Raw genomic sequence first — 27,245 nt, 5'->3', positions numbered from 1 at the left:
TTATAATATGGTCTAAACTCTAAGTATAATTTTATATTTAAAAAACTTTTTTGGTATATAATATAATTGTAAATATATTCTATTATACAATGATTCCTGGGGGAAGTCATAATACGAAAGCATACCTACCATAAATGATGAAAAAACACTCTTTAAAGAGTTGATCTAACTTTTTTATTTTTTAAGTTATGGGTAATTCACTTTTTTTTATCAAAACTAAACCTCTCACGCATTTGTTTATGTATCTTCAAAACTTTTCAACATTTTGACGTAATTTTTTTTTAAGCTATTTAGTGTCTTATCAACAAACATACGCAATTAAATCAGAAATATGCAAATTATTTTTATTAAATTAAAAAAAGTAAACATTAAAAAATTGACCCGTATAGTAAATACTAAATTACCTAAGAGTACCTAGTAATTTTAAAAATAATTATTTTTATAAAAAATGTTTACTTTTTAATGTAATAAAAATAATTTGCCGATTTCTGGTTTAATTGCGTATGTTGGTTGATAGGACAATTAAATAGCTTTAAAATAAATATAAATTTCGTCAAAATGTTGAAAAGTTTTGAAGATAAATAAACAAATGCTTAGTAGGTTTAGTTTTGATAAAAAAACGATAATTGCCTATAACTTTAAAAATAAAAAGTTAGATCCACTCATTAAAGGGTATTTTTCATCATTTTTGGTATACTTTCAGTCGGTCACTTCCCCCCGGAACAAATTGTAAAGCCTATATTTTAGGAATTTGTTTGTGCGTTGAATAGTACTATTTGAATAGTACTATAATATACAGTAGAATCATTTACGCTGTAGTCGTATGACTTGTGAATATCATTCGCCTTTATTGTTCAATATTTATGTATCTGGTCTACTGTTCTACTCAAAATACTATTGTCATTATTGTCGCTGACTGCTGAGTACCTATATGCCGATGACAAAGTTAAAGTTGTTATAGGTACTATCAAATATCAATATATAATTATCCATATTCCATTAATTGCCTCAAAAAATGTACAATTTCATTTAAATTTACTTTCTGAATGAGTACGCAAAACGATTAGTAAAATACCGCACGATATCCATTCATACGACTTTCACCCTATAAAAATATAAGACAAGAAGTTTGTCCCATCTCTAGGCCACACTAAAATATGTGTTTAAAATTTTAATCCTTATAAAAGACTAACTTGACTAAGTCATATATTCGGAAAAGAAACGCTCCCGATCTTTATAGTATATAAATATAAGTAGGTATCTGGTATACCTATATAATAGATAGTAAATCGATATTATTCACTAATTTAGGTTTTCTCAATAGAACTATAATTGGAACTAGATTAGTAAATGGTAATTCAATAAGATTATAATTTAATGTGCGTTAAAGTTAGAACTAATTAATATTCAACTGACGTTCGGTTTTTACCAACGTGCACATTACGTATCTTATAGTAGGTATATAAATATAAGTAGGTATACCTATAATATATTGTAAATCGATATTGTTCAGATAATATTCACTAATATGGGTTTTCTCAATGGAACTATATTTGGATTAGTGGTGATTCAATAAGATTATAAATTAATTTATATAGGTATTTAACATTCTATATTTCTATTTTCTATATAATATAACGTATAGACGTTAGTATCCGAATGATCAGATCGATTATACGATAAATAACATTGGATAGGTACGATAGGCGTAGTTAGGGGGAGGGGGCTTAGCCCCCCACGAGTCGCTACATGTCTGCCCCTGGGAGGGCTAAAGCCCCCAAAAATGTTGACCACCCTACGCCTATGGTAAGTACACAATTATTTATTTTAATTCAAAATTGTTTATATTTAAAATTTTAATTTGTTTTTTTGATTTTTACAAACTGAACCGCAATTTTTATTAAATATATTATAAGTTATAACATATGATTATTTGTATATCTACTTGTAAGTTGTAATTTTTTAAATTTGAATTTTTGAAGTGAAACTTCTTTACGGAGGGTATACAAAAAAAGGGCGTGGCAGTTACGCCGATGACGGCTGCGGGTCTGATTCCGATCGAGGAAACCAAATTTGTTGAATTTTTTTCGATATATTTATTCATTTTATACAGACAAACCATAGAAACGTGTGTCGTGACGGTTTTTTTTCGTACCTTCTGTAAAAAAGTTTCACTTTATCCGCACGTACTTTTTTTGTAATATTTGTTATTCTAATTCTATGATTAATATTACAGTCAAAACACATTATTTTTCAAAAAAAATGGTCTCATGCCTTATTGTATATTGGTCATAGTTCATGTCTTTTTATAGTGAACATTTGGTTTTTGAACTATAGGAGCGTACCTATATAGCATTATAGCCAGTTGCTCGTGTGAAATATACTTATTAGTAGTGTTATAAATAATAACCAGTTATTTATGGACGTGTGGCGTCCTCTTAATAGCATTAATATTTAATCGTACCGATGTATTATAATTAATTTGTATGATTACAAATTAAACTTATCATAATTTGCAATTGGGATGTGTACACTGTACAATTATTCAATTATTATAATTATTTGTTCGTATAAGAAATAGGCCAATATCACAATATCACATAAGTCTATAAGCTATATAATATTATCGCATATTATACTCAACATCATACATTCATACACCGTAATACCAAATATATTAGTCATACCTAATTTATTAGCAAACTAAACTTTGCGCAGCTATTACTTATTAGGTATAGTTTATTTAAACTTAAACCTATACAATTTTTGAATTTTAGTAGTCACCACCTACAGTAATGCTAGCTAGTACCTAATAGTTATAGGTAATACTATAATAATAGATATATACTTCGATGTCTTTCTGGTCTTCGGTTTATTTTTTGGTAATCACCCGTTACTGCCAAATTGTAGAATACCTGAATACCTACCTATTTCCGCCAACGCGCCTGTTTCCGCCAATATTAAAAAAGGATTGTTTCCTGTTTCCGTCAATTTACATACTTATTGACTATTGTTTTTCAACCTAAGAATATGTATTACATCTATTTTAAATATTATAATTTATAAATTATGATTGTATACATTTTAAGTTATATATATATGTATACGGTATTTTAGGTAACAACGGTAATTACCGAATCATGAATACCAGTATTCTAAAATACCAAAAGCACCGGATAGGTACCGGCATTTTTCAAATATTTTTAATTAATATACCAGTAATTGCTGGTTTAATGAAAATACCGCGAGCCCTATGCATGTGATATACCCTATCATGGTCAAACAAATATTGTGAAACAACTAAAAATTAAAGAAAATATATTTTTTTACCATACTAACCAATAATACCGTATATAAGAATATATATTATAAATTTTATAAAATCTTCACAGTTTTCATAAATATATAGGTATAACATACAGTGTTATTCACCAAGCGGCAAGCTGCAAGCATCATGTTCACACGTTTTTCTTTTTCAATAATACAGTTGATCATATTTTATTTTGACTCTTATTTTTATTTTATTTTATTGGTTATTTTTTATAATATTATTACATTTTTACATTATAGCTTGTGTGTTTATCAAAATACTGTTATATTTTTTAAATTATTGAGTCATTATAGTTAATGAGTTATAACTTATAATAGATTATTGATATGTAAGTCTTAAATTACACGAAATTAAAAATAAACAAAAAAAAGCACAACGTTTCTTATTATAGTACGATGTACTTAAATGGCTAAATAGGAACATATATAATGTTATATAATACACTATATTATATCAATAAATCATTCTCAATAATATTAAAATTGTATCATTCTAGACTTATGATAGCGGAAAAATCTAAATTATTGAAAACACGACGTATTCAAGATAGGTATCGAAAATACCTTCTTTTATATAAAAAAAACTACAATTTCCAAAATAATATGCAAATGAAACTAACAGATAATTTCGATTAAAATTTTTAATATAAGATTAAAAATCAATAAAATAAGTTTAATTAAAATGTCCGTAATTTACCTATATGTATGTATAGGTAATAATTAAATTAAAAACTTTAGGTATGTGATTTATTCTATTTAACGAATATCTCTATACTAATATAAACTTCATCTGTTCCCCATGACTTTGCTATGTTATATTGCGGGTGTGGCGTCCTCTTAAACATTCTCATAATATAAACTATGTACAATTTATTTTAAGTTAAAACTTTATAATTTAAAAAAAAATATATCATAAAGACAATTATATTTCAATTTGTTTAAATATAACTTACATACATAATAATAATACATATTATTTATTACACGCTTATATGTAGCCAAGTGCTCATGTAGGAACATGAAAATGCAGAATTTCCTCTAAAAATATAAGTAGGCATAATTTTATCATGGATGGAGGCATAGAGCCATAGACATACTATATTGTGTCTATGCATGGAGCTCATTATATTTGTTTAATAATTCATGAGTTATGAGTTCTTATGACTATAGTCTATAAGTCATTGTCTATAACAATTAATAATATGCCAATAAAGTAGGTAATTTCTATAGGACATACACATAAGATTGCATAACATTAACATAGGAATCTAAACATGTTAAGTACCGCTGGTTAAATATTCCATAGATATTTAAATAAAAATGGCGATAGCCATGACAAAATAAATAAATTAATAAATACATTTGTTTTGTCATGGTGTGATAGCACTTTGGGAATTCATCATAGACCTTAATATAAGTATAAGGTCTTTGGAATTCGTTATAATCGTGTGGATACAATAAATTATATTTATCGACTTATATTAGTTCTACAACTATGTCACGTCGTTAATTATTTTCAATAATTATCATTCATCATGCTATAGTATGTAGAAACAAATACCAAAACGATTATAAGTATCAGTATTTATAATATATGCTCTGAAAGTCTGAATCCATTAATGTTTGGTAGTTAAATTACGCTTCCTTATCATCGTTTATAAACATGAAAACTATTGAGCACTATACTAGAGAATACTAGAGATATTCCAGAATCCAGTTACCCGGCAATTACATGATATCATTTTTAAGACTTCAGCTCTTACCCGGTACCCGGCCGTAGTACTAAATTTTTACTTAACTCTCCTCATCTTCACTGTCTTTGTGAATCAGTTTTTTAGAGGGGCCTCATAATTAACGACCTTGGGCCCTGTAAAGAAAAATTGTGCCTTAATATTACATACAGTTAAATCATTTGTTAAATACTTTGATGAGTCCCCCTACTCCCTGGCCTCCTATATATAGACCAGGAACACGACTATCATGTCATGTATGCTGGAAAATTAGGTTTTTAATTTGACTCTGAATGTTCTGTTATTTATGTATAATTTTAGAAGTAAATAATATGGTGCCGAGAAGATTTTTTTAAGCCATCGTGCCAGACGGTGTTGAAGACTTGAGCTATGTCGAGGAAAAGTCCTGAGCAATATTTTTTTGTTTCGAGATATGTAGCAACGTGGTCCACTACTCGGTTAAATACTAAAAATCCTAGAATATACAATATAAGCAGTGTTGCTAACATGTCTATAGATGATGGTACGGTACGGAACCCTTCGTGCGCGAGTCCGACTCGCACTTGGCCGGTTTTTTTATGCTTCTTGAGAGTTGACTTGAGTTTGTTGGAAAATTAATTGTTCCGTTGTTTGTCAATCAGGTACATTGGTCGAGAACGCATACTTCTTCCGCACTTCGACAATAACATTGTGAGTTGTGACGTAAGCCGTTCTCACCAGCAGAAATAGTAGTAATAATAATATTTAATATCGGAGAACGGATGACGTCATTTTTTTGGTGGGAGAACCAGTGTGTTGCGTATCACAAAGTTGATACGGTATAAATATGGTATATTTAATCGTGAGCATACCTATCTATTTTGTCATGACCTTAGATCATATCCTACGGATGGAGCCACAGCGTATTAAATCAATACAAAAAACGTTGCCGATATAGCGACGAGTCACCAAATTAGGTGGTCGATATAAGCATGCGCGACGCGACTTCTCGCATATTTATCTACTGATACCTATTGTACCTATGGATAATTATGCGAGGAGTTGTATTGCGCGTGCGCAGTGCACACATTGATCGCCTAATTCGGTCGGCAACAAAATCATACGCTGTAGCTCCATCCATTGTATATGATCTAAGGTCATGACTCAACTACTCGAATTTTTGATAATATACTTATCTATATAATGACTCGAATACAACTACCGAGTAGACACTAGACAGTGAGTGACGACTGTTGTCGTCGAGATTAGAATATGTTTAGTTGTTACTTATAATAGTGTAGTGTTCTGGGTTTCTAGCGTCCAGTTTTTTATTCAGTGATTTTCATAATATGTTTATAAATACATTATTTATTTATACTATGCAGCTGTGTAAAATGTAAATCGACAATTATTATTAGTTAATAGTTATTACTACTAATATTCGTTTCTATGTTCATACTTCATAGTTTATAGTTGTTTCATTCGTACTATTGGACGGTTCTGTACTTCTGTGTGTAATTAAAGTTACTTACCTAACTAAATTAAATATAATATATATAGTCAGTAGTCACCAGACCTTTATTGTTGTCAACGTTATTCAGCATCGGGTAAGTACTTAATGCGTTTTAACATTTAAGCTTATTGATTAATTACTAATTAACCATTAAATATTATATATTTATACACATTACTTCTAGTTGCTACACACTTAAATAATATAGAGGATGATTCACCAATCATGCTCACCTCCTTTTTTCTTCAATAATTATTGCAATTATTCAAAATCTGAGTTTTTGAATTTTTAAATATACTGAAAGACTACAATTTCAAATTCTTGATATTTTTTGTACTACTTAAGGAGATATCCTGTGGAGATACAAATTTCTATTTTTCTAATGAGAACTCTCTTTTTTTCTGTAAATTATTAAACAGATAATTATATTAAAAATGTTGACGTACCAAAATAAAATCTGAACAAGTAGTATTTGAGTTATTTAATTTTATGTACTAAGCTTATGTATAGCTTCATGATAATGGGTTTGGAAGATTAAGAGCTATGGTGATTTGAAAATGTTAAGTGTTTAAATTAATCCATTAACATTGATAGTTTGTATAAATGGTCCAAGTAACCTATGATAAACAATAAATCCAATACCTATTACGTACTTATATCTATTTTAAAATCATTTTTAAGGATTTTTATCCTTATTGCTTAATATAAACATTATAATAACTGAAAAACTACTCATTCTAATTTTTTATGTTATAATTTTGAAGCGAGTTATAAGGATTTTAAAAATGTAACAATAATATCATCAAATATACTTATATACCTACTTAGTACCCTGTACAGCAGAGTAACTATCACTTTTTGATATTGCGTTGTAATTCAAAAATTAATAACCGTAGACACTTGACATTTTCACTAAGCATTTATGTAAGCATTATCCATTCATGGTAAAATGTTCAAACTATTTTGACTCTTTGTATGCTATTTATAGCCATGAGACATTTTTCTAATTTTGTAAACTATTTTTCAGTTAGCTGTTCATAAAAGTTTTTCTTTCCACAACTAATGCTGGAACTGTTAATAGAAGTGTATGAAATGTTAATAGAAGATAGATTCCCAACAAGTTGTTTTTAGCTATTTAATCTCATAAGATATTTTCAATTTTTATTTTTTTTTTTTTTTAATTATTAAATTTGATAATTAATACAAGTATGCTAGGATGTCACAATGTCTCTGCTCAGTTTTTTGTATACAATGATTTATTATTGAATTCAAATATAACACATCTATTTCAAAGATATGCTCAACAATTACTATACAGCAGAGCAGGCGGTACCCATTTGTCACCCTTTTTTTGTGCTTACATTTTAAGAAGCAAGTTTTCACAGCATAATATTATAGTAGTGTAGATAGAATCACCTCGGTAATGTACCATCATTATGATCATAGACTATACTCTCATATGTATTTAGTATAGTACGTTATGTCCTATCCATTCATTTATTAGGTACCTTTATTAATAAGTACCCGCCTTTTCAAATAAAAAACAAATCTTATTCTTAAGCCAAATATGAATAAATACCATAATATCATAGTCAGAAATTATTCAAATTTTAAATTAGGATACAAATATTAAATTCTATGCGGAATTATAGATTTTGAGTATGAATGTATTAGTTTTACAATAATTATTTAAAAAAATGAAAAAATACCATTTTACCAATTATCATAGTTTTGGTGCAGAAATATACTTCATTTTCAATTCTGTATGTGGTTTCTGGTAGCAAATCGGTTATAGTTCAGTGGTTTTCAATCTTTTTATATCCCAGTGCACCTAAAAATTTCAAAAATTTTAACATACCACTTGAAAGTATATAATAATTACCTAAGTTTGTCATTTGTTAATAGGTCATTTCATCATAATATTAAGCTAAAAACATCAAATTTGAACTGTTGAAAGTACATATTTATTTGTATGCTATGCGTAACTCATGTGATTACAGGCCACAGGGATGGACAAAATACATTACTTCTTGTATTTCAAATTCAAAATACAAAATACATAGCAATTGGGCACTGAAAATACAAATTATGTATTTTAAAAATACTGCAAAAAATAAAATACCTTTTAATTTAAAGTTTGATAGGAAGTTTACGCAGTGCTTGAATACGGAAAAATTTAGAAGACAGATGCAAAAGGGTAAAGAAAATGTATGTACCTACCTGAATATTTAAATAACTTATTGATTGAGATATCATTAGAAGGGCAAGGAGTACTTATAATATTTTTGACAAATTATGTCTTTGCTTTGGCACATAGATTCGAAATCGAAAAACGTTACGTTACGAAAAAAAATTGCAAAATATCATTTTTCTCATACCAGATTTGAACTCGATATACGCGCTTATCACGCGATAGTTAGGTGCAACTGCACCGACGCTCGATGTGTTTGATACTTCGACCATTTGAGCATATTGTAAATGTCGCGAAAATGTCATATGCGCTACATATGATAGCAAGGACAACAAAGACATAAAATGTGGTACTTCATTGCAGACTCGTATGCAATATGTTTTTTAAAAGAAGAATTATCTCCTCATGTACCCCCTCAATTCAAGCACTGTGTTAACAATAACAAATGTCAAACTACCTAAATATCAAAATTATAAATTACAATTATTATATCCAAATATCCAATCACATTTACAATTATATTATGTGTAACCTGGCTACCATTTATAAATCCGTAGCAAATAAGGCATGTTCGCTACTTTTTGGGTCACATTGAATGGCAAATCAACCATGTACCAAAAATGGTACACATAGTGGTTAACCTGTTGAAAACATCATTTGGAATTATGAACATTTAAAAAAAAAAATTGGCCAAATTGGTCCAGCCATTCTTGATTGATGCTCTTACCAACAAACAGCTTAAGCTTTAATTTTTATTATATAAATAATACCCAATTCTAAATACATTTATAAGTTTCTCCTTGGAAATTTGAAGATAAAGTGATCATTTCTTCAAAATCTGATTTACTTACTTGTCATTTCTGATTCAATTGTCAATAATGCAAACTCTAAACACTTTTCTTGGTTCATAGTTGACCTTAAATACTTTTGTGCTTATTAATATTATTTTCCATCTAATTGATGAAACCAATATATTGTACATTTTTATTTTTGATTGCTTCAGAAGGTTATAAATTATAATAATAATCAAAAAATATTAATTTTTTTTTGATATAATTAAAACAATAATAATATGTAAACATAAATTTACATTCCTCTTCCTTTAAATGGATTAAAAAATGTTCGTCCCGGGCAACAGGGTACACTTGCCTCCCCCTAAATAAGTGCCTGACAGTATAGTACCTATTACCTACTATAGTATATTATATTATTATATAAGAAAAGTAAAGCTCATTATAATTTAAAACTGACCAAAATTTAATTGTGAGAATTGTTTTATTTGTTATTATTTATTTTGTATTATCAATATTTTTAAAATACAAAATACTTTAAAAATGTATATCAAATATATTTAATTGTAATATTCCGTGTGTCTCATATCTCTGTGTGGGTAAAACATCCTTTTAAAGAGAACAATTAATCTATGGTAAAAAAATCTCGTATTAAATTTTTGTATTATATAATTTTTGACAATAAATTAAATTATTTATTGATTCTTCCCATATATCTAGGTATATAATATTGTATATATATATTTTTTTTTCAGAAAATAAGTCAAGATGTGGTTAAAAATAAAAGTACTTTTGTGGAAAAGCTTACAACTACGAAAAAGACATTGGTTGAGTACTATAATTGAAATAATAGTACCGTGTTTGTTATTTTTTTTTATCAATTATTTAAAGTCACAATTTGGAAATGATAAAACATCTGAACCAACAATTATAAACCAAACTATACCAAGCCCTATTTCTGAAGATCTTTTATATAAAAACTTTATGAGACATCAATCATCAGGATTTTTTATATATACTCCACAAACCGTTGAAACTGAACAAATTATGAGTATTGTACAAAATAAATTGGAAATTTTTCCTGATAACATTGAAACTGCTATTAATGAAGAAGAAATGATAAACAAATTTAAAATCAAATTCAATGACAGTGAAATTGGTGGTATTATGGGATTTGGAATTGTTTTTGAAGAAACTATAAAATCTCAAGTTTTAAAGTACAAGTTAAGAAGCACAAATGAATTATGGCTAACAGATCATTTGTTTCCTCCATATGAAATACCAGGACCTATGGATTATGGTGATGAATACCTAAATATGGGATTTTTAGCATTACAGTTAACCTTAGACAAAGCTTTTATTTTGTTGAGTACCAATAATAAAAGTAGTCTTAATATAAATGATTATAATTTAGAAATTCAGTCGTACCCTTATGCAAATTACTTAAAGGATTCATCATTTCAAACATTATTTGATTTATTCTTGCCGTTATTCACTATTTTAAGTTTTTTGTTAATGTGTTCCAATACAATTAAGAGAGTCGTTGAAGAAAAAGATTCTGGTGTAAAAGAATTAATGACAATTATGGGTCTTAAACGATGGATGATATGGACAGGATGGATATTACACAACTTTTTTGTATATGCCATATCAATCACAGTTATTACTTATATTACTTGTTTTGAAGTATCTACTGGTCAACCAAAGTTGTTAAATTACACAAATCCATTACTTTTATGGATTTTTTTAATGATGTATATGATCGCTGGAGTTTTTTTTTGCTTTGCAATTAGTAGTTTATTCAATCGACCATTAGTTGCATTAATTGTTGGTAGTAGTGTTTGGTGTCTCTCTTACACTTTACCCAAAAATTTTGTGAAACCTTCTACAAGCATTCTAGTTCAAACACTATTCACATTATTTCCTAACTTTGCAGTATCAAGAGCTTATGTAGCTATATCGTCACTTGAAACTCAAGGAAAAGGTCTTCAATTCTCCACTCTATTTACTGCTGGAAAAGGCGGTAACAGTTTTTCTGTTGGTTTTATTTTACTGATGTTTGTTGTTGATTGTTTCTTATATGGATTTTTTGCTTGGTACATTGACTCGGTCATGCCCGGACAATTTGGTGTTGCAAAACCATTAAATTTCTTGTGTAAATGGTCAAAAAATAAGACTGAAAATAATGTTATGGTTCCAATCAGTAAAAGCAGTAGTAGGCTTTTTGAAAAACCTCCAAATAATTATGAAGTTGGAATTAGTGTACAAAATTTACATAAACGTTTTGGAAATTTTTATGCAGTTAATGGAGTAAATTTGGACCTATATAAAGGGCAAATTACTGCTCTTTTAGGTCATAATGGTGCTGGAAAAACAACTACAATGTCAATTATAACAGGTAGTTTTTATATTTTATAGATATTATTATAAATTATATTATTTATACATTATATTATAATTATAAATATATTAATTGAATTGTTTTATTAAAGGATTATTTTCTCCAACATATGGTACCATAAATGTTAATGGAAAGAATGTATTTAGTAACATTGATGATTTTAGACAAAATCTCGGTTTATGTCCTCAACATAATTTACTTTTCTCTTATTTGACTACTCTGGATCATTTAATATTTTTTGGAATGGTATGTATTAACTATTAAGTTTACTTTATAATATTTGAAGGATATAATAATATTTTTATAATTTAATTAAGCTGAAAGGTTTGCCAATGAGAAATGCAAAATCAGAAGGTTTACATTTACTTAAACTTTTAAATATATTGCAAAAGAAAGATGAACTAGTAAGCAATCTTTCTGGAGGAATGAAACGTAAGTTGTCTCTTGCAATTGCGTTAGTTGGGAATCCTCAAGTAAGCTTTTAATTTCAATAGTTTTACTATGTTATATTTTTAATTTACAAATCCCTAAAAATAACATTCATTCTTTGTTTTTCAGATACTAATATTAGATGAACCAACTTCTGGAATGGATCCTGAATCCCGAAGAGAAATGTGGGATTTACTCTTGGTATGTATAATTTAATCAGCTTTTAATTTCAGCAGTAAATGTAATTACCTACATAAAAATTATATTAACTAAATATCACACAGTTTATATGAGTAAATGTTACACACTCGTAACAAAGTCTAGAACTAGGACATTAAACAATTTTTTTTAACTTTTAATTCTGCCTTAGAATATATAATTTGTTCTTAAAAAATAACCAAACGAATATAAAACTATTTTTTCATTTGATAAAGTAAAAAATTGCATTAATATATAAATAACTGCTCTTGATAGAAAATTTGAAATTTACCAATAGTTCAAAGTTTTATACAAAATTAAACTTTGATTAAAATTAATTAATTTAATTTTCAAACAGGTACTTTTATTTAATAATAAAAAGGAATAAAAAATTTTTTTACTGCAACTTTTTCATGTTTAACATGATCTTTATCATCTGATTTTATGTTTTTTTGCCTGTGTTATTGTTTGTATTGTTCAATATAAATACCCCTGGATAATGTAAAAATAAATGTTGACAAATATTATCCTTCAAGATAATTTTAATTGACCTTTTCACTGCTACACTATTATGTTCTGCAACCTATCTATGCTACATAAAATAAAATATTTTTAATTACATTTCATTTTTAATACCTATATAATATATATTTATCAAATTTTAATTTTGAGATCTAAATGATCTAATTATTTTAGCTTAAAATAATGGGAGCCAGAGTTTCCTAAAATTGTACGGTTAACACAAATAATATTATAAAATAAAGGAATGTAATGGAGTAGGTACGTCCGGATCAGTGAATGTTTTAAATGTTTTGGACATAATAGTGCGTCTTGAACAGTGAATGGGTTAAACAATGTTAAAATTTTCTTTAAATTTAACATTACTAGAGTATAAGATTGCTATTCATCCCAATTTCACCAGTATAAGTCATTACTTATCTGCATTCAATACCAGTTTTTCTTAACCAAATTCTAAAAATTAGTCCTATCTATTAATTTTTGAATAAACTTTCTATTTCTAAAAAAAAATTTAAAAGAAAAATATTTGTTTTTCTGAATAATTTGCAATGATATTAAGTTTTATTTTATACACTATTAAGCTGCAGGCTGGTAGCATACAAGGGTGTATTATTCTATATTTATTTTCATTCTATGACAAACAAGAAACGACTTGTGGCAAATTTTTTCAAAGGTAAACAATGCTTATAATAACTTTTAAAAAAGTACCTATTATTTAGTGCAAGGTTTTTAATTACATATTTTATGATTTGTTTAGAGCTTTAAATCCTCATCCCCAAACATAACTATTTATTTTAAATGTATCTCTTTATTTTTATTGTTCATCATTTTAATTTTGTATTTATGCATATTTTCAAGATGTCTGAACTTTGTAAATTCAAACTATTATTATTCCATAACAAATTTTATTTAAAATATATTTTTAACATCAATGTTTTTCTATTTTTACTAGTCTTTTAGAGGAACAAGAACTATTTTGATAACGACACATTTTATGGAAGAAGCTGATGTCCTTGGTGATAGAATTGCTATCATGGACCATGGAAAAGTTATATGTTATGGCTCTTCATTATTTTTAAAAAAAGCTTATGGTAAGAAAATAAATGAATCAATTTGAACATTACAAAATAATCATATATTTCATAAAAATTAACAGGAACTGGTTATAATTTGACTATTGTAAAAGAAGAACCATGTGATGAGTCTAGAATTATAGAAGCAATTAAACAAATTATACCAGGAGCAGAAGTTCAAAGCTCATTAACCGCTCAAGTTGTTATTAATTTACCAAATGAAAACACTGATCAATTTCCAGATGTATTTAGAATACTAGAACTTAATAGAGAAAAATTCTCTATAAAAGGAATGGGTATATCTTGTACAACAATGGAAGAAGTTTTTCTGAAGTAATCTTTTTTTTATTAGACAAATTGTGCATTTTACTTTTGTAAATATTAATATTATTCTAGATTGAATGAAAACTACAGTTAATCAATCATATGTATTAATTTAGTTATAGGTTTTGAATTGTATGATACCTTTTCCACTGTATCATTGTTCTCTGGACATTCATTCTACATTAGTACATTATAACAGTTTACTTGATGTTTAGTGATTATTTAAATTATTTTATTTTCGGATTATCATTTGGTATTTGGTTTATATCTATTTCTAATTTTCCAGACCATTGATGTTCAATATTAATATTTTCATTTTTATTTGAATTTGAATTTATACCTACGAGTTTTTAATATTATTGAAACATTGAATACAAATTTATTCCATGCTTATTGATAATTTAAAGTATGAAAGTATACGTGAGTCTAAATCAAAAATATGGTCTTGAATCAAACTTTTTAACTATATGTTGATCCGAAAAATTGAGTGTGATGTCGAACTCAAACCTAACATTTCATTCGCCGCCCGGTGCATTCTTATTCTGGATAGAGTATAGGTTTGACTTTCAAACTCAACAAAATACCTAAGGTTAACTCAGCATAATGTCAATTTTTTTCTAATAAATTTATAATAAAAAAAAAGTAAATCTTTGGCACAAGAATTTCCAGCGGGACAGCTAGTTTTACATAAAATAAAAATTGTGTAAGAAATGCACTTAAAGAAATATAATTTAATATAGTTTGTGACAGGAATAAGAATTAATTAAGAAGTTATACTTTTTGACTTCCTATTTTTTTTAAAAAAAATTTTCATTTACTTTAGAGCTGAAAAAAAAATATCAGATGATGATAATGATGATGTTGCATCTATAAACACACCAGTAGATTCTGGTAGTTATCAGTTGATCATAACCAAGGAAGATGATTGTAATATTAATCAAGTGACCAATGTAATTCAACAGTATGTACCTGAATGTATTTTGATGGGAGATATGGAAGCGCAAATTATATTTAATCTACCAGCTAGAAAAAGAAATCAATTTGGTGCCCTATATTCTGCCCTCGAATTTCAAAAACAAAATTTTCACCTAAAAAGTGTTAAAATAACTAATCCAACTACAGGCGACATCTATCCAAAGTAATTTTTTTTATTTATTTTATCACATAAAACTTCATATTAATTTATATTCCTATCAAATATATAAACTTTAATGTAGGATAGACAATAAAAAGAACTCAACATTGAATAATGGTTTTAGTTACAACAATAACCAACGGTGAGAAGTTCATACATGCTTGTAATTTCCTAACCTGTCATTTGTCCTTTATTGCATTATTGTGTTAACTGTGGCTGTTGGTTGTTCTTGTTCATAAATCACGTGTTAATATTTATTGTATTAAACGGTTCAATTTTGTTTAGTAAATTTAAGCAATTTTTCACAATTTTTCACAATAATTTGTGGTGTTTTAGTTTTTGTTAATCTGTAATAAAAATTTAAATCATTGTCATTGTACATATCATCTACACATGTTTATAAATATTTTCATACATAAATTTACTGTAGATATTGTATTTATATATATCACATGAGATGTTTATAATTATTAAGAAATATATCTATTTTATACATATAATTATTTTAAATTTTAGTTCAATCACAGCTGGAGATTATGGAGATGAACCAAAACAACCATCTAATAATGACGTCACACAAAGTAAATATTTTAATTTATTATTTTTATAAAATTCTATAACAAAATTAAGCATATGGTTGGTAAGTAAATAAAAGCTTATCCTTTAATTTCACTCTTTAAACTTCTTCAAATTAAAAAAATTGTTAAATTCTGTAGTCCACTAATATTTTATTTATACATTATGATTCACCGAGTATGCTCACCACCCCCATTTTAACCTTCAACAATTAATTTATTCAAATTCTGATTTTTGGAATTTAAAGTATATTCGAAGACCATTTTTTCAAATTGTTGAGATTTTTACTTTTTAAGGAGTTTCCAGTCGTGTTACAAACTTTTTTTTCAAATGAGAACCTTCCTTATTTATTGTAAATTATTTAGTACACTTTTATTGATTATGTTGATATACCTAATTTCTCAGTTATTAAAATGTTTATAATATAGATAGTTGTTCTTAAAAATATTTTCATCTTCACATGATATCTCCTCAAGTAATACAAAATATCTCTAGAATTAAAAAGTATGGTATTTATATACCTATATTTAATAATTCAACAAAACAGATTTTGAATAATTACATTATTGAAGAAAAAAGGGTCAAGCATGCTTGGCGAGTCACTGTATATTATATGATAATTATATTGTATTGATAGTTTTAGATAAAACATTGAGTCAACTATCTATTACAATAGTTTGATTCATGGACTAATCCCTGTATGATATTTCCTCATTCTCGATTCATAGTTGGACATATCCACGTTAGGTGTTTACACAAACATGATAATATATTGTAATCACTGATTACTAATCAGTTTTCCATACGTATAGTGAATATATCATATAATTTTAGTAATAATCATTTTGTTTAATTATTTAACTATTTAGTATAGGTATTTCAAACACTTTTAAAACCTACAATAACTTGTTACTCAATCGCAAGAAATTTATTTCTATACAAGATACGTCCTGTTAGTATTATACTTTGTAACGTAATTTTTAAAATATATTTTCTTCATATACTAATAAGTATTGATAGTTGATTTAGAACATTATATATTCTTTAAAACTATAAGGTAATATTAAAAAAAAAAAATTTATGAAATACATTAATTGTAGTTTATTCTAAAAATACAATTCCAAGCAGACAAACCCACAAAAATATAAAAGAGTGATGATTATAAAACTGTTGTATTATTTCAAATTTTAACTTTTATATTTGCATTATATTTAATTTCTTCATTATACAATATATAATTTATATTTTATAATATTGTTATATCTTGTTAGTTGATATTACTTAATACTAATCATTGACTATCATATTTTTTTAGCATTGATGCCAAAGTATACAAGTGGAATAATTTTAATGAAAAATCAGTTTAAAGTATTGTTGGAAAAAAAAATCATTTTTACATATAGAAGATGGCTTTTGTCGTTATTTTTTGTAAGTTATTTTTATGTTCTTTATGTGCTCTAAAAAAAACTTAATAGGTATCACCAGTGGCGGCTTGTGTTATGGTTCACATGAGTACTTGAATACCCCAAAACATGAATAGATTTCTATATTAAATTATAGTTAGTTATTATGCCCATAGCATACAAGATAAAAATGATGTAAGGGGGGACGGAGTGGCTGAGCGGACTAAGGCGTCGGTTGTGACGCACACCGGCGCTGGTTCAAACCTCTGTTCACGGGTGGCATTTTTCTTCGTGCAAGTCACGGTGTCCGGAGAACAAGTGTCGCCATCTCCTACCCGTGCATGGCAAATACCTACGGGTGTCCACTTGAAAATCTGCACACACGTGTTTACCAACTAACAGTATCCTCTTCTACAAATAAACAAACAAACAGCTAATGGCCATAGTTTCCGGGATTAATGATCAATTAAAAAAAAAAAAATTATTTATTAAAAAAGAAAAAAGTTTTTGCTGCTTTTAATCTTGACAAGTGTGTCTATTACAGATTTAATAACTCAGATTCATAAATTCATCGTACTCTGTGCATTTGTACAAATATTAGCTACATGCTTCAACACATTAGCATGGTACTCTAACAACTTTTGGAGCACATTCAATTTGTGCACCAGACCTATTTGTATTATGCTGCATTGTCATGTTGATTGTTAAAATGATAATGCACTATCATCTATTGGTCCTTACTGCAGCCACTGTGTTCTCATATCCCTCAAGTTAACTTCTATAAATAGTATATTAAAACAGAATAAAATATGTTATTTTGTGATCATGATGTTAAGTTAATTTTTTTTTATTTTTCCATGGTAGAGAGCTTAAAAAATTAAATGTTGATAAACATTGATTTTATAATACTTAACGTTTATTAATTTGGGTATGTATCTTATTTAAATATTATTTTATTTTTTTTACCAGCCTACTTCTTATAAAATTATTTATGCACCATCTTATGTGAACCTCACAAGCCACCATTGATTAAGTCCTTACAAATAATATGTTAAATTACAACATGTAAAGTGTAGCCGCTGGGTTACTCCTTTTATCAAGCAACTCATGTCAACTTATTATTACTTATAGCTCATATTCTTATTGTAAAAAATCTAATTTACAGATTGTATATATTCTACTAAAATAATAATAAAAAAAAAAAAAACAACAAATTAACTAAAATTATTAGGTACTTATTATTTACATAAGTTACAGACTACAGTACATACTATTTTCATTTAAATATGAAGTTTCATAAAAATGTTATACTAAATGAGAAATTTTGTATTCAGTTTATAAGCCCTAGTTATTAAAATGAAAATTTTAATACATTTTTAAATAGAAAATAATGTTCAAATTTTGGAGATTTTTTTCAAAATTTTCTCGCTTTTTGTATTTTTGGTATTTCTTAAATTGCTACATGAACAGTTTATACAGGCTCTTGTATTAAATGTCCAAACTTTTGATCCAGCACGTTCATATTCCGAACGTTCATAAAGAGCTTAACAAAATTATACTCTGTCTACAAAATTCTTATATAAATATTTAGTGAGCATTTCAAGTATCTATGGTTATTTGTTTTTGAATCACAACAAAATAACAAAATTAATTTTGTCTAATTTTAATGTTACCTATATATTATTCTTGTTTTCACCAAATATTTAGAAAAGTAGGTATGGACAAATTTTAAACTTTGAACCTCCTAAAGCACCAACTAGATCTAATTTCCTATCTGAATCTCTGTTGAAGTTGAAGATTGATTCATTATCTGGACAAAAACAAAAAAAAAAATTATTCATTGCTCGGTCTAATCTAAAATCCATGATAAACTATTGTTTGATTAATTGAAGTACAGTTAAAAATTTATATTTCATAATATAACTTAATAAACACAAAACAATTTCTATAAAAATCCTTACTAAGGTGTTTGGTGTTAAGGTAATAAGTACCATAACTTGACGGTTTGAATGCGTACTGACACCATTTGGCATCCAATATGCATTTAAAGTAAATGGTCTTATTCCCTACACATGGCTGAATGTTATTTTGTTATTTTACATTTAGCGTGGATAATGTGAAACACATGTTTTTAAATAAGTATACGTTAAGAGCAGTTTCTTTATTTTTTTTTTTTGAAGACTTGTTTTTACTTTTATCATACACACTGGGTAAAAACTGCAAAAAGACGTGCACAGTCAATGTGTTAATACACCAAATGTATAATAAGCAATTGTATTCTTATTCTTTCCAGGGAATTGGACCAATTCTGTTGGGCTTGTTAATTATGAAATCAACCAATTATTTAATCAATCAAACAGTGGTTTCCCATGAATTAAATTTATCATTAAGCACCTACAAGGATAGCAGTGTATATTACCGTGCTGGAGATAATTCTCTTGAAAATTTGGAACCGACATTTGTAGCTATTTCTAAAACAAATAAAGCTACCGTCAAAGAAACATCGTCAGAAAACAATATAATTAATGGTAAGTTTAATAATAATAAGACTTAAAAATCTTTGTTATCGGATTTATTTCATAAACAATTTTAATTCTTCAGCACATTATCTATACATATAAAATAAAATATTTACAACTTTTTTTTATGTAAATTTAGCTTATTATAAACTTATTATAACTTAATTTAGTTGCAGCTATATCATAATTACAATTAAAGTTATATTTAAAATATGATCATTATTTTATAACATATGCCAGTTGACAGTTCTCAATCACTTTTTCTATTATCATTTTCTGACTTTTTTTTAATATTTAAGTCCATACTATGGTAAAAAAAACTTGAAAGCCTTAACATATTTTAGTTACAAAATTTGAATTAATTGTTCATAATTTTATTGTTAAATTAAAAATGTGTTTAATAATAAAATATTTTTTTTTATAGATCTATTAAAAATGTGCAAAGATAATGTATTCAATTACAGAACAAATCTTATGATTGCTGGCGACTTTAACCAAACAAAATCAACTGTTTTATACAATAATATAGCTATTCATACTCCAGCAATTGCAGTAAACCTGTATTCCAATGCTCTACTACAAAAGTTGTCAGGAAATAATGAATCACATATTTCAACTGTTAATGAACCAATTCATTTAGATAGTGTAGTAAGGTATTTATATCAATAAAATATACAGTTGAGATTCATTTTTTTTTTTTTTAGAATGTTTGTGATGAAAGACTTGGGATAGCACTTGTATTTCTCTGGATAACTACTTTCACGCCTGGATTACTGTATTTAATAGGATATTTTATAGCGTTACCATTACATGAAAGAGTTAGTGGTATTAAACACTTACAAATGATGACTAAACTTTCACCAATCATGTATTGGGTTACGTGTTTCATTTGGGACTATTTTTGTTATATAATTGTTGCTTTATTAACATTGGCCGGTATGTATTTATTGGATAAAAACGACATATTTACTGGTTCTAATGAAGTTGGTAAGTTAATCTACTATTAAGTTTAAATTTAAAGGTGTTAGATGCGGTGATTTTCTGTCTTTTTCTAACACACGTTGAACATAGGAATAACAACCTAAGCAACTGACAAAAATTAAGGTACTTCTAGTTGTTTAATTTAAAAAATGAAAAGATGTTTGAATTGGTATACAAGTTTACTTTGTATCGGTCCAAGTACTTTATCAACTGTAGCAATATTTTGATAAGAATAAATATTTTAAATTATATATATTTGTCAATTCTTAATATTAAATGTATTAAAAAAATATTAAAAATATGCTTCGACCGATGCAAAGTAAACATGTATACTAATTCAAACATCTTTACATTTTTTAAATCAAACAACTTGAAGTACCTTAATATCTGTCAGTCGCTTAGGTCGTTATTACTATGTTCCACGTGTGTCAGACAAAGATAGAAAATCATCGCATCCAACGCCCTTAATAATAATATAATGTTAAGTTAAAATTAAGTTCATTTAATGTATAATTTAAATATGATTTTTACAGGTGCTCTATTAACATTAATACTTATTTATGGATGGAGTGCCATACTCTATGCATATGTTTATAGCTATTTAAAAAATACCCTCGTCAGTTCCATGTTATTGTTCATTGCAGTTAATTTTATAATAGGTATTTTATATACAGTTTCTTAGGTTCAGCAGTTATATCCGTTACAGTTATTGATAATTTCGTGCTTATTTTTTACAGGAATTTTTATAAATACTGGCTTGTATATTTTGAAAGACATAATAAGAGACCATAATAAAACTAGTTCCTTTAACACGTTTAATTTAATAAGGTTAATAGTTTTAATTATTCCACATTTTTCATATTCATCATGTATATCAGGATTTCTGCAAATAACGTGGGAAAACAACATGTGCAAAGTATGTAAATCACCTTTAATGAATGAAATGTGTAAAAGTAAGTATTTATATTTTTTTTATTTTATGTCAACTGTCATCATTTTTAATCCTATACTTTAACATTTTAGGTGCTATTTTCTCTGAACGAAAAAGTTATTTTGTTTTCAAATCCGATAAAAATCCAAATGGCATACTAGAAGAAACTTTATTTTTATTATTTAGTAGCATACTGTATATATCTATTATATTATTTTTTGATTATAAAATATTTCATCGGTTACATCAGTTTGTTTTTAACAAAATCATTGGCACTGGTGTTAGTTATAAAGATATGAATGAAGATCCAGATGTTGGCGGTGAAAGAGACAAAGTTGATGCAGCTAAAACTTGTTCAAGTAATTAAAAATGTTTATAAACAAATCACTAATATATTTAACTGTACATGTTTATATTTTAGATACTGCATCATCGCCATTATTGCTGGTTGATGACTTGGTTAAAAAGTTTAGTTTTAAATTCACCGGGGTTAGGGGTATAAGTTTTGCCGTTTCCCCTGGTGAATGTTTTGGCTTACTTGGTGTAAATGGCGCAGGTAAAACAACTACATTCCGAATTTTAACTGGTGATACATTTCCTTCAAAAGGTGACGCTTCTATTCTGACGGATAAGTTGTACAAACTCAGCTCTAATATAAATGAGGTTAATAAAAAAAATAGAATACAATTATTAAAAAATATTTATATAAATTAATTTTATAGTATGTTTCTTTGATTGGTTATTGTCCTCAATTTGATGCAATAAATGATCAACTCACTGGAAGAGAAACTTTAAGACTAATGGCAATTTTGAGAGGAATATCGCCAACAAACACCAAAAAACATGTTGATAAGTGGATTAAACTTTTAGGTATGTAAAATAAAGTAGTGGAGAAATTTTTAGAAAATATATTTGTCAACAGTTACCTATAAATTGTAATGTTTATTTATTAAAATTAAAAACTGTATTTATATAATAATAATACTCAATAGACTTATCAAATCTAATATCAATAATAAATAAGATACTATTTAAAAAAAAATATAAAATTAAATGGATAAATATATTGTATAATTGTATGCTATAATTGGCCATAAAAAAATATCTACATTGTAATTTTCATTAATTTCCATTTCCTTACATATTGATTTTTATTGGGCTGTCATATAGTATGTGGTCTACCAGTGAATTTAAGAGTAGTATGCGGTCTAATGCACATAAATAAATTAAAAATTATGTCATAATATTATAGTATAATTATTGTCAAGAATGATGAATATTGTGTTGTTTTGAATGTGTTTGAATTACAAAAACTTTTACCATATCTCTCAAAAATGCATTAAATTAATCCGATTTATTTATTCCTCGCCTCCATGTTTCCATCAGATATCTGATGCAATATGTATTATTGTATCATTTTTATTACGTTAAATTTATTATACATAACTTATAATAATTTTACCTTGGAAGGACTTGTAGCGCAAACTACTTTTAAGCGTAATGGTCTCTATAAACTTTCGATCTGTGTAAGTGGATCAACCATATTGAGCGATCCCATTATACGTTCGCCACCCATCATAGTGTATAATATGATTTTTTCTGGATCCTCTTAACAAACATTTGTCGACTTGTATGATAATATCAGGTCCTCCAAATTTATTACGTTTTTTAATCATTTTTACTGGTATATCCCGACACAAATTCATCTAGTCACATGCTGTGTTTTATTGGATAAACCTTGAGTCCAGTAGAACACCAGTTATAAATTGTGGCGTCGCGCAATAAGTAACATACTGAGCTATTGAGCCCATACTTTTACAAAATGTTGAAGTATTGATATCTGTGCCATAAAGATAAAGTATTCACCGAAGAAAAAGATTAAACTGTATCTGTTAAAGATAAACTTAGGCCTGTGTAAAAACTGGCCGGTCGCAGGTAGACCTTATCTTACAGCGGCTGTTAGAACGCGTTTGCCGGTAGACTGCATACTATATGACAGCCTTTTATTGAATGATTTATTATTTTTTTTATATATTATAATTCTGTTAGTTTTAAGTGAACCTTTTTAAAGATAAAAATTAATAGTTAGGAGGTCTGTACATTCTAGTGTGTTACCCTTGTTCACACTTGATGTGCAAGACATTACATTTTTAGAAGCAATGTTACTTATATTTTATTATTTGTGCTTGCAAACATGAAATATTAATAATAAATCAAATTTTTTTTTCTAAAAGATCATACCAAATAATAAACTATTTATCTTTAAGACTTCAAAATGTCTGCATTTTCATTATTATCATGATTGTTATAGGTCTTGAAGAATATAAAGATCGAGTCTGCGGAAAATATAGTGGTGGTAATAAGAGAAAATTAAATACTGCAATGGCATTGATTGGAGATCCTCCAGTTGTGTTTTTGGATGAACCCACTAGTGGAGTAGACCCTGTGGCAAGACGTAATTTATGGCAATTATTAGCTGCTAGTCAAAGAGGTGGACAAGCCGTTGTACTTACATCACATAGGTAAAAACAATGTGTAATGTATATACAATATTTATATTGAGTTATAATTATTTGATTTGCTTAAATACTTAGTATGGATGAATGTGAAGCACTTTGCAACCGTTTAACAATAATGGTGGACGGTGTTATGAAATGTATTGGTAATATACAATATTTAAAAAATCGCTATGGACAAGGGTTTACCATAATGGTAAAACTACGTTATATTGAAAATTCCAATGTTACTGAACTAAAATCTGATATAGAACGTCAGTTTTCTCCAGACATTAATTTAAAAGACGAACATAAGGTGAGATTAAGCTATTTTTTTATTTAATTAAAGTAACTACATTCTAGTCTAGCAGTTCATAAACTGTAAACTGCAGTGTCTTAGAGCAATGGTTCTGAAGCCGGTGTGAGTGTGATTGTATCAGTGGTGGATTTTTAACATTTTTCTAGGGGGGGGGGGATATTTTTATAAATGTACAATTGTTGAAAAATTAAAAATTTGAAAAATAAATCTTAAACAATATATATTATTTCAGTATATTTGAAATAGGTAATACTAGTATATAATATAATATAACATAAATATTTATAGTGTCTGGGGGAAGGGGGTCTACCCTTTAGACCCCCCTGTAAATTCGCCACTGATTGTATATTGGTGGGTACTGGGCTATCTAAGAACTCACTGCATTCACGCACATGTCAATAACATCACCGACCAAAAACGAAAAACGTGATTTTTTGCTTAAAACACGTTTTACTCTCTCGCGGCAAGTCACCAAGGGAGGGGGCCTTAGGGATCAGGCCCCCTGAGAAAAGTTAGTAGCCCCAAACTGGCCCCCTCAATTTTATTTTTAAATTATTTTATATATTATTGTGTTTAATTGTCCTGAATCCCGGATGTATATTATAGGTACTAACAATCCTAAATTGAAATTAAATTCCAAGATTTATTTTATAAATATTTGTCAATTTGAGATAACTCAATAACATGTCTAATAATAGATTGAAATCTAGAAAACACTATTTAATCAGGTTATTTATGCAGGTGTAGCGTCCTCATCTTAACCAATATTGACTATAGGTACATTGTTAAAATATGGTTTATTTTAAAGATTTTATAATTCTTTATAATTGTTGTAGGGGGTACAAAAAGCCGAGAGGGGCAAAAAAATTTTGGCCCCCTTATGGAATAATGTCTGGCTATGTGCCTGTAGTCTCACATCTTGTAGAATGGTCGGATTTCATTTAAATTACAACTTATTTTTTTATATTTCTACAGGACGCATTGAACTTAAGTTCTTAATTATGTTGTTTAAATAAAAATTGAGATAATAAACAAATCTTGTAAAAAATTTTACAATTTTAACAAGCTTTAAATTGGTTATCAATGAGAACTCTGTTTTTATTTATATTCCTCGTAGCGTTAACACCACTGGCTTAAAAGTTTGGAACCTTAGTTCTAGTTTATTATGACACCTTTCTAAACAATATCGGAATGAAACATAATTATAGATAGTAGATTTTTGTATAATGAATAAAAATATTATATGGACAAGCAGTATTTGTATCTCGTGTAGTAGATAAATTAAACCATAATTATTGAAGAAAAATTTTTATTGATTTAAATTGTTATTTATATTGCAGGGTTTATTGCATTATCACATTACGAATCCAAATATACCATTGTCTGAGATATTTGGTCAGATGAAAGCAATTAAAGAAAATTATACTATAATTGAAGACTATACTGTTAGTGATACAACTCTTGAACAAGTCTTCATTGCATTTGCAAAAAAACAGGCTGTTTTAAATACAACAGCTTAAAATATTGTAATTATTTATTACTTTTACATATTTTTTACTTAGAAATTTACTTTGTGTGACTATCTTATTAATTTAATTTTTTTTAGTATTTACACACAGTTCCTCAACTATTAAAAAAAAACCTGATTTAAAACTTGAATTTAAATCTTAAAATTGTTATTTTTACTATTATTATTAAAGTATTTAAATTAGCTTAACAATACTTGTTTATTGTAACCAAATTAATTGAACATTCTAAGAGGCTAGTGATAAACTACATTATATGATCAATAATCATGTTATCAAATGTGAGTAATAGTGATTCAAAAATTATTTTCATTACCTACTAAAGCTTTTTATTTAACCTTTATCCTGCTAACTTATACATTTTTAGTATATTTTACTATTTACTTAAGTTTCAAATTATATTTATAATAATCTTAAAAAAATATTACATAAAAAATTGTTTTAATTGTTTTTATGCTTTGCACATTTTTTGTTACCAAATTCAATGTGGTAGCTTGAATATTTTATTCAAGATGTCTAATTTTTATTTTTAAGCATTAAAAATTGATGAACTCTTTATCCATCACGATAAAGTAAAGTTAAATTGTTATTTGTCTATATTTTTAATTTTGCACTATGTGATATTCAAGCTATTAAAAAAACTTATATTATATTAGCTATCAATAAATATTTTTATAGATACAATTTTTTTTTTCTTTAACTAAATTCATATATATATATTTTATGTAAGATGTCAATTGCTTACTAGTTTAACTATTTGTCTTTGTTATTTTACTGAGAAATTAAAATTTCTTCTATCACGAAAGCAAACCATTCAGACAAAATTAAATTGTGATGAAAACAATTATGTTGTTTCATCAACAATTGTGTTTTACATAAATG

The 27,245-nt window shown here is 27.1% G+C and overlaps 1 protein-coding gene across 3 annotated transcripts; it reads left to right on the top strand.

Moving 5' to 3' along the window:
* Window positions 1–6,165: 6,165 nt before the first annotated feature.
* Window positions 6,166–27,023, top strand: LOC132947015 (phospholipid-transporting ATPase ABCA3-like). 3 transcript variants are annotated; one of them, XM_061017191.1, is made up of 23 exons: window positions 6,166–6,646; window positions 10,290–11,932; window positions 12,027–12,181; window positions 12,253–12,408; window positions 12,494–12,565; window positions 14,034–14,172; window positions 14,238–14,487; window positions 15,302–15,616; window positions 15,696–15,755; window positions 16,130–16,194; window positions 17,505–17,617; window positions 19,886–20,120; window positions 20,536–20,759; window positions 20,816–21,098; window positions 21,626–21,751; window positions 21,830–22,045; window positions 22,116–22,382; window positions 22,445–22,686; window positions 22,746–22,893; window positions 24,335–24,545; window positions 24,618–24,834; window positions 26,178–26,363; window positions 26,444–27,023. In XM_061017191.1, the coding sequence occupies exons 2-22, from the start codon at window positions 10,303–10,305 to the stop codon at window positions 26,355–26,357; spliced, it is 5,304 nt and encodes a 1,767-aa protein (XP_060873174.1). In that variant the 5' UTR covers window positions 6,166–6,646; window positions 10,290–10,302; the 3' UTR covers window positions 26,358–26,363; window positions 26,444–27,023. The 3 variants fall into 3 exon arrangements, with proteins under 3 accessions (XP_060873174.1, XP_060873173.1, XP_060873175.1); XM_061017190.1 differs by having other exon boundaries at window positions 26,178–27,022; XM_061017192.1 differs by lacking the exon at window positions 15,696–15,755 and having other exon boundaries at window positions 6,167–6,646; window positions 26,178–27,021.
* The last annotated feature ends 222 nt before the right edge of the window (window positions 27,024–27,245 follow it).

This window comes from Metopolophium dirhodum, chromosome 6 (assembly GCF_019925205.1).
Source record: "Metopolophium dirhodum isolate CAU chromosome 6, ASM1992520v1, whole genome shotgun sequence".
Taxonomy (NCBI): Eukaryota; Metazoa; Arthropoda; class Insecta; order Hemiptera; family Aphididae; genus Metopolophium; species Metopolophium dirhodum.
The sequence above is the reverse complement of the archived record's forward strand: the minus strand, read 5'-3'. Positions and strand labels throughout refer to the sequence as shown.

Bases quoted from the DNA above. Each gene is read 5' to 3' on its own strand.
- LOC132947015 (XM_061017191.1), top strand. From the start codon at position 10,303: ATGTGGTTAAAAATAAAAGTACTTTTGTGGAAAAGCTTACAACTACGA. The intron at 14,488-15,301 runs GTAATCTTTTTT...CATTTACTTTAG, and splicing joins ATGGAAGAAGTTTTTCTGAA to AGCTGAAAAAAAAATATCAG. The intron at 21,099-21,625 runs GTAAGTTAATCT...TGATTTTTACAG, and splicing joins TACTGGTTCTAATGAAGTTG to GTGCTCTATTAACATTAATA.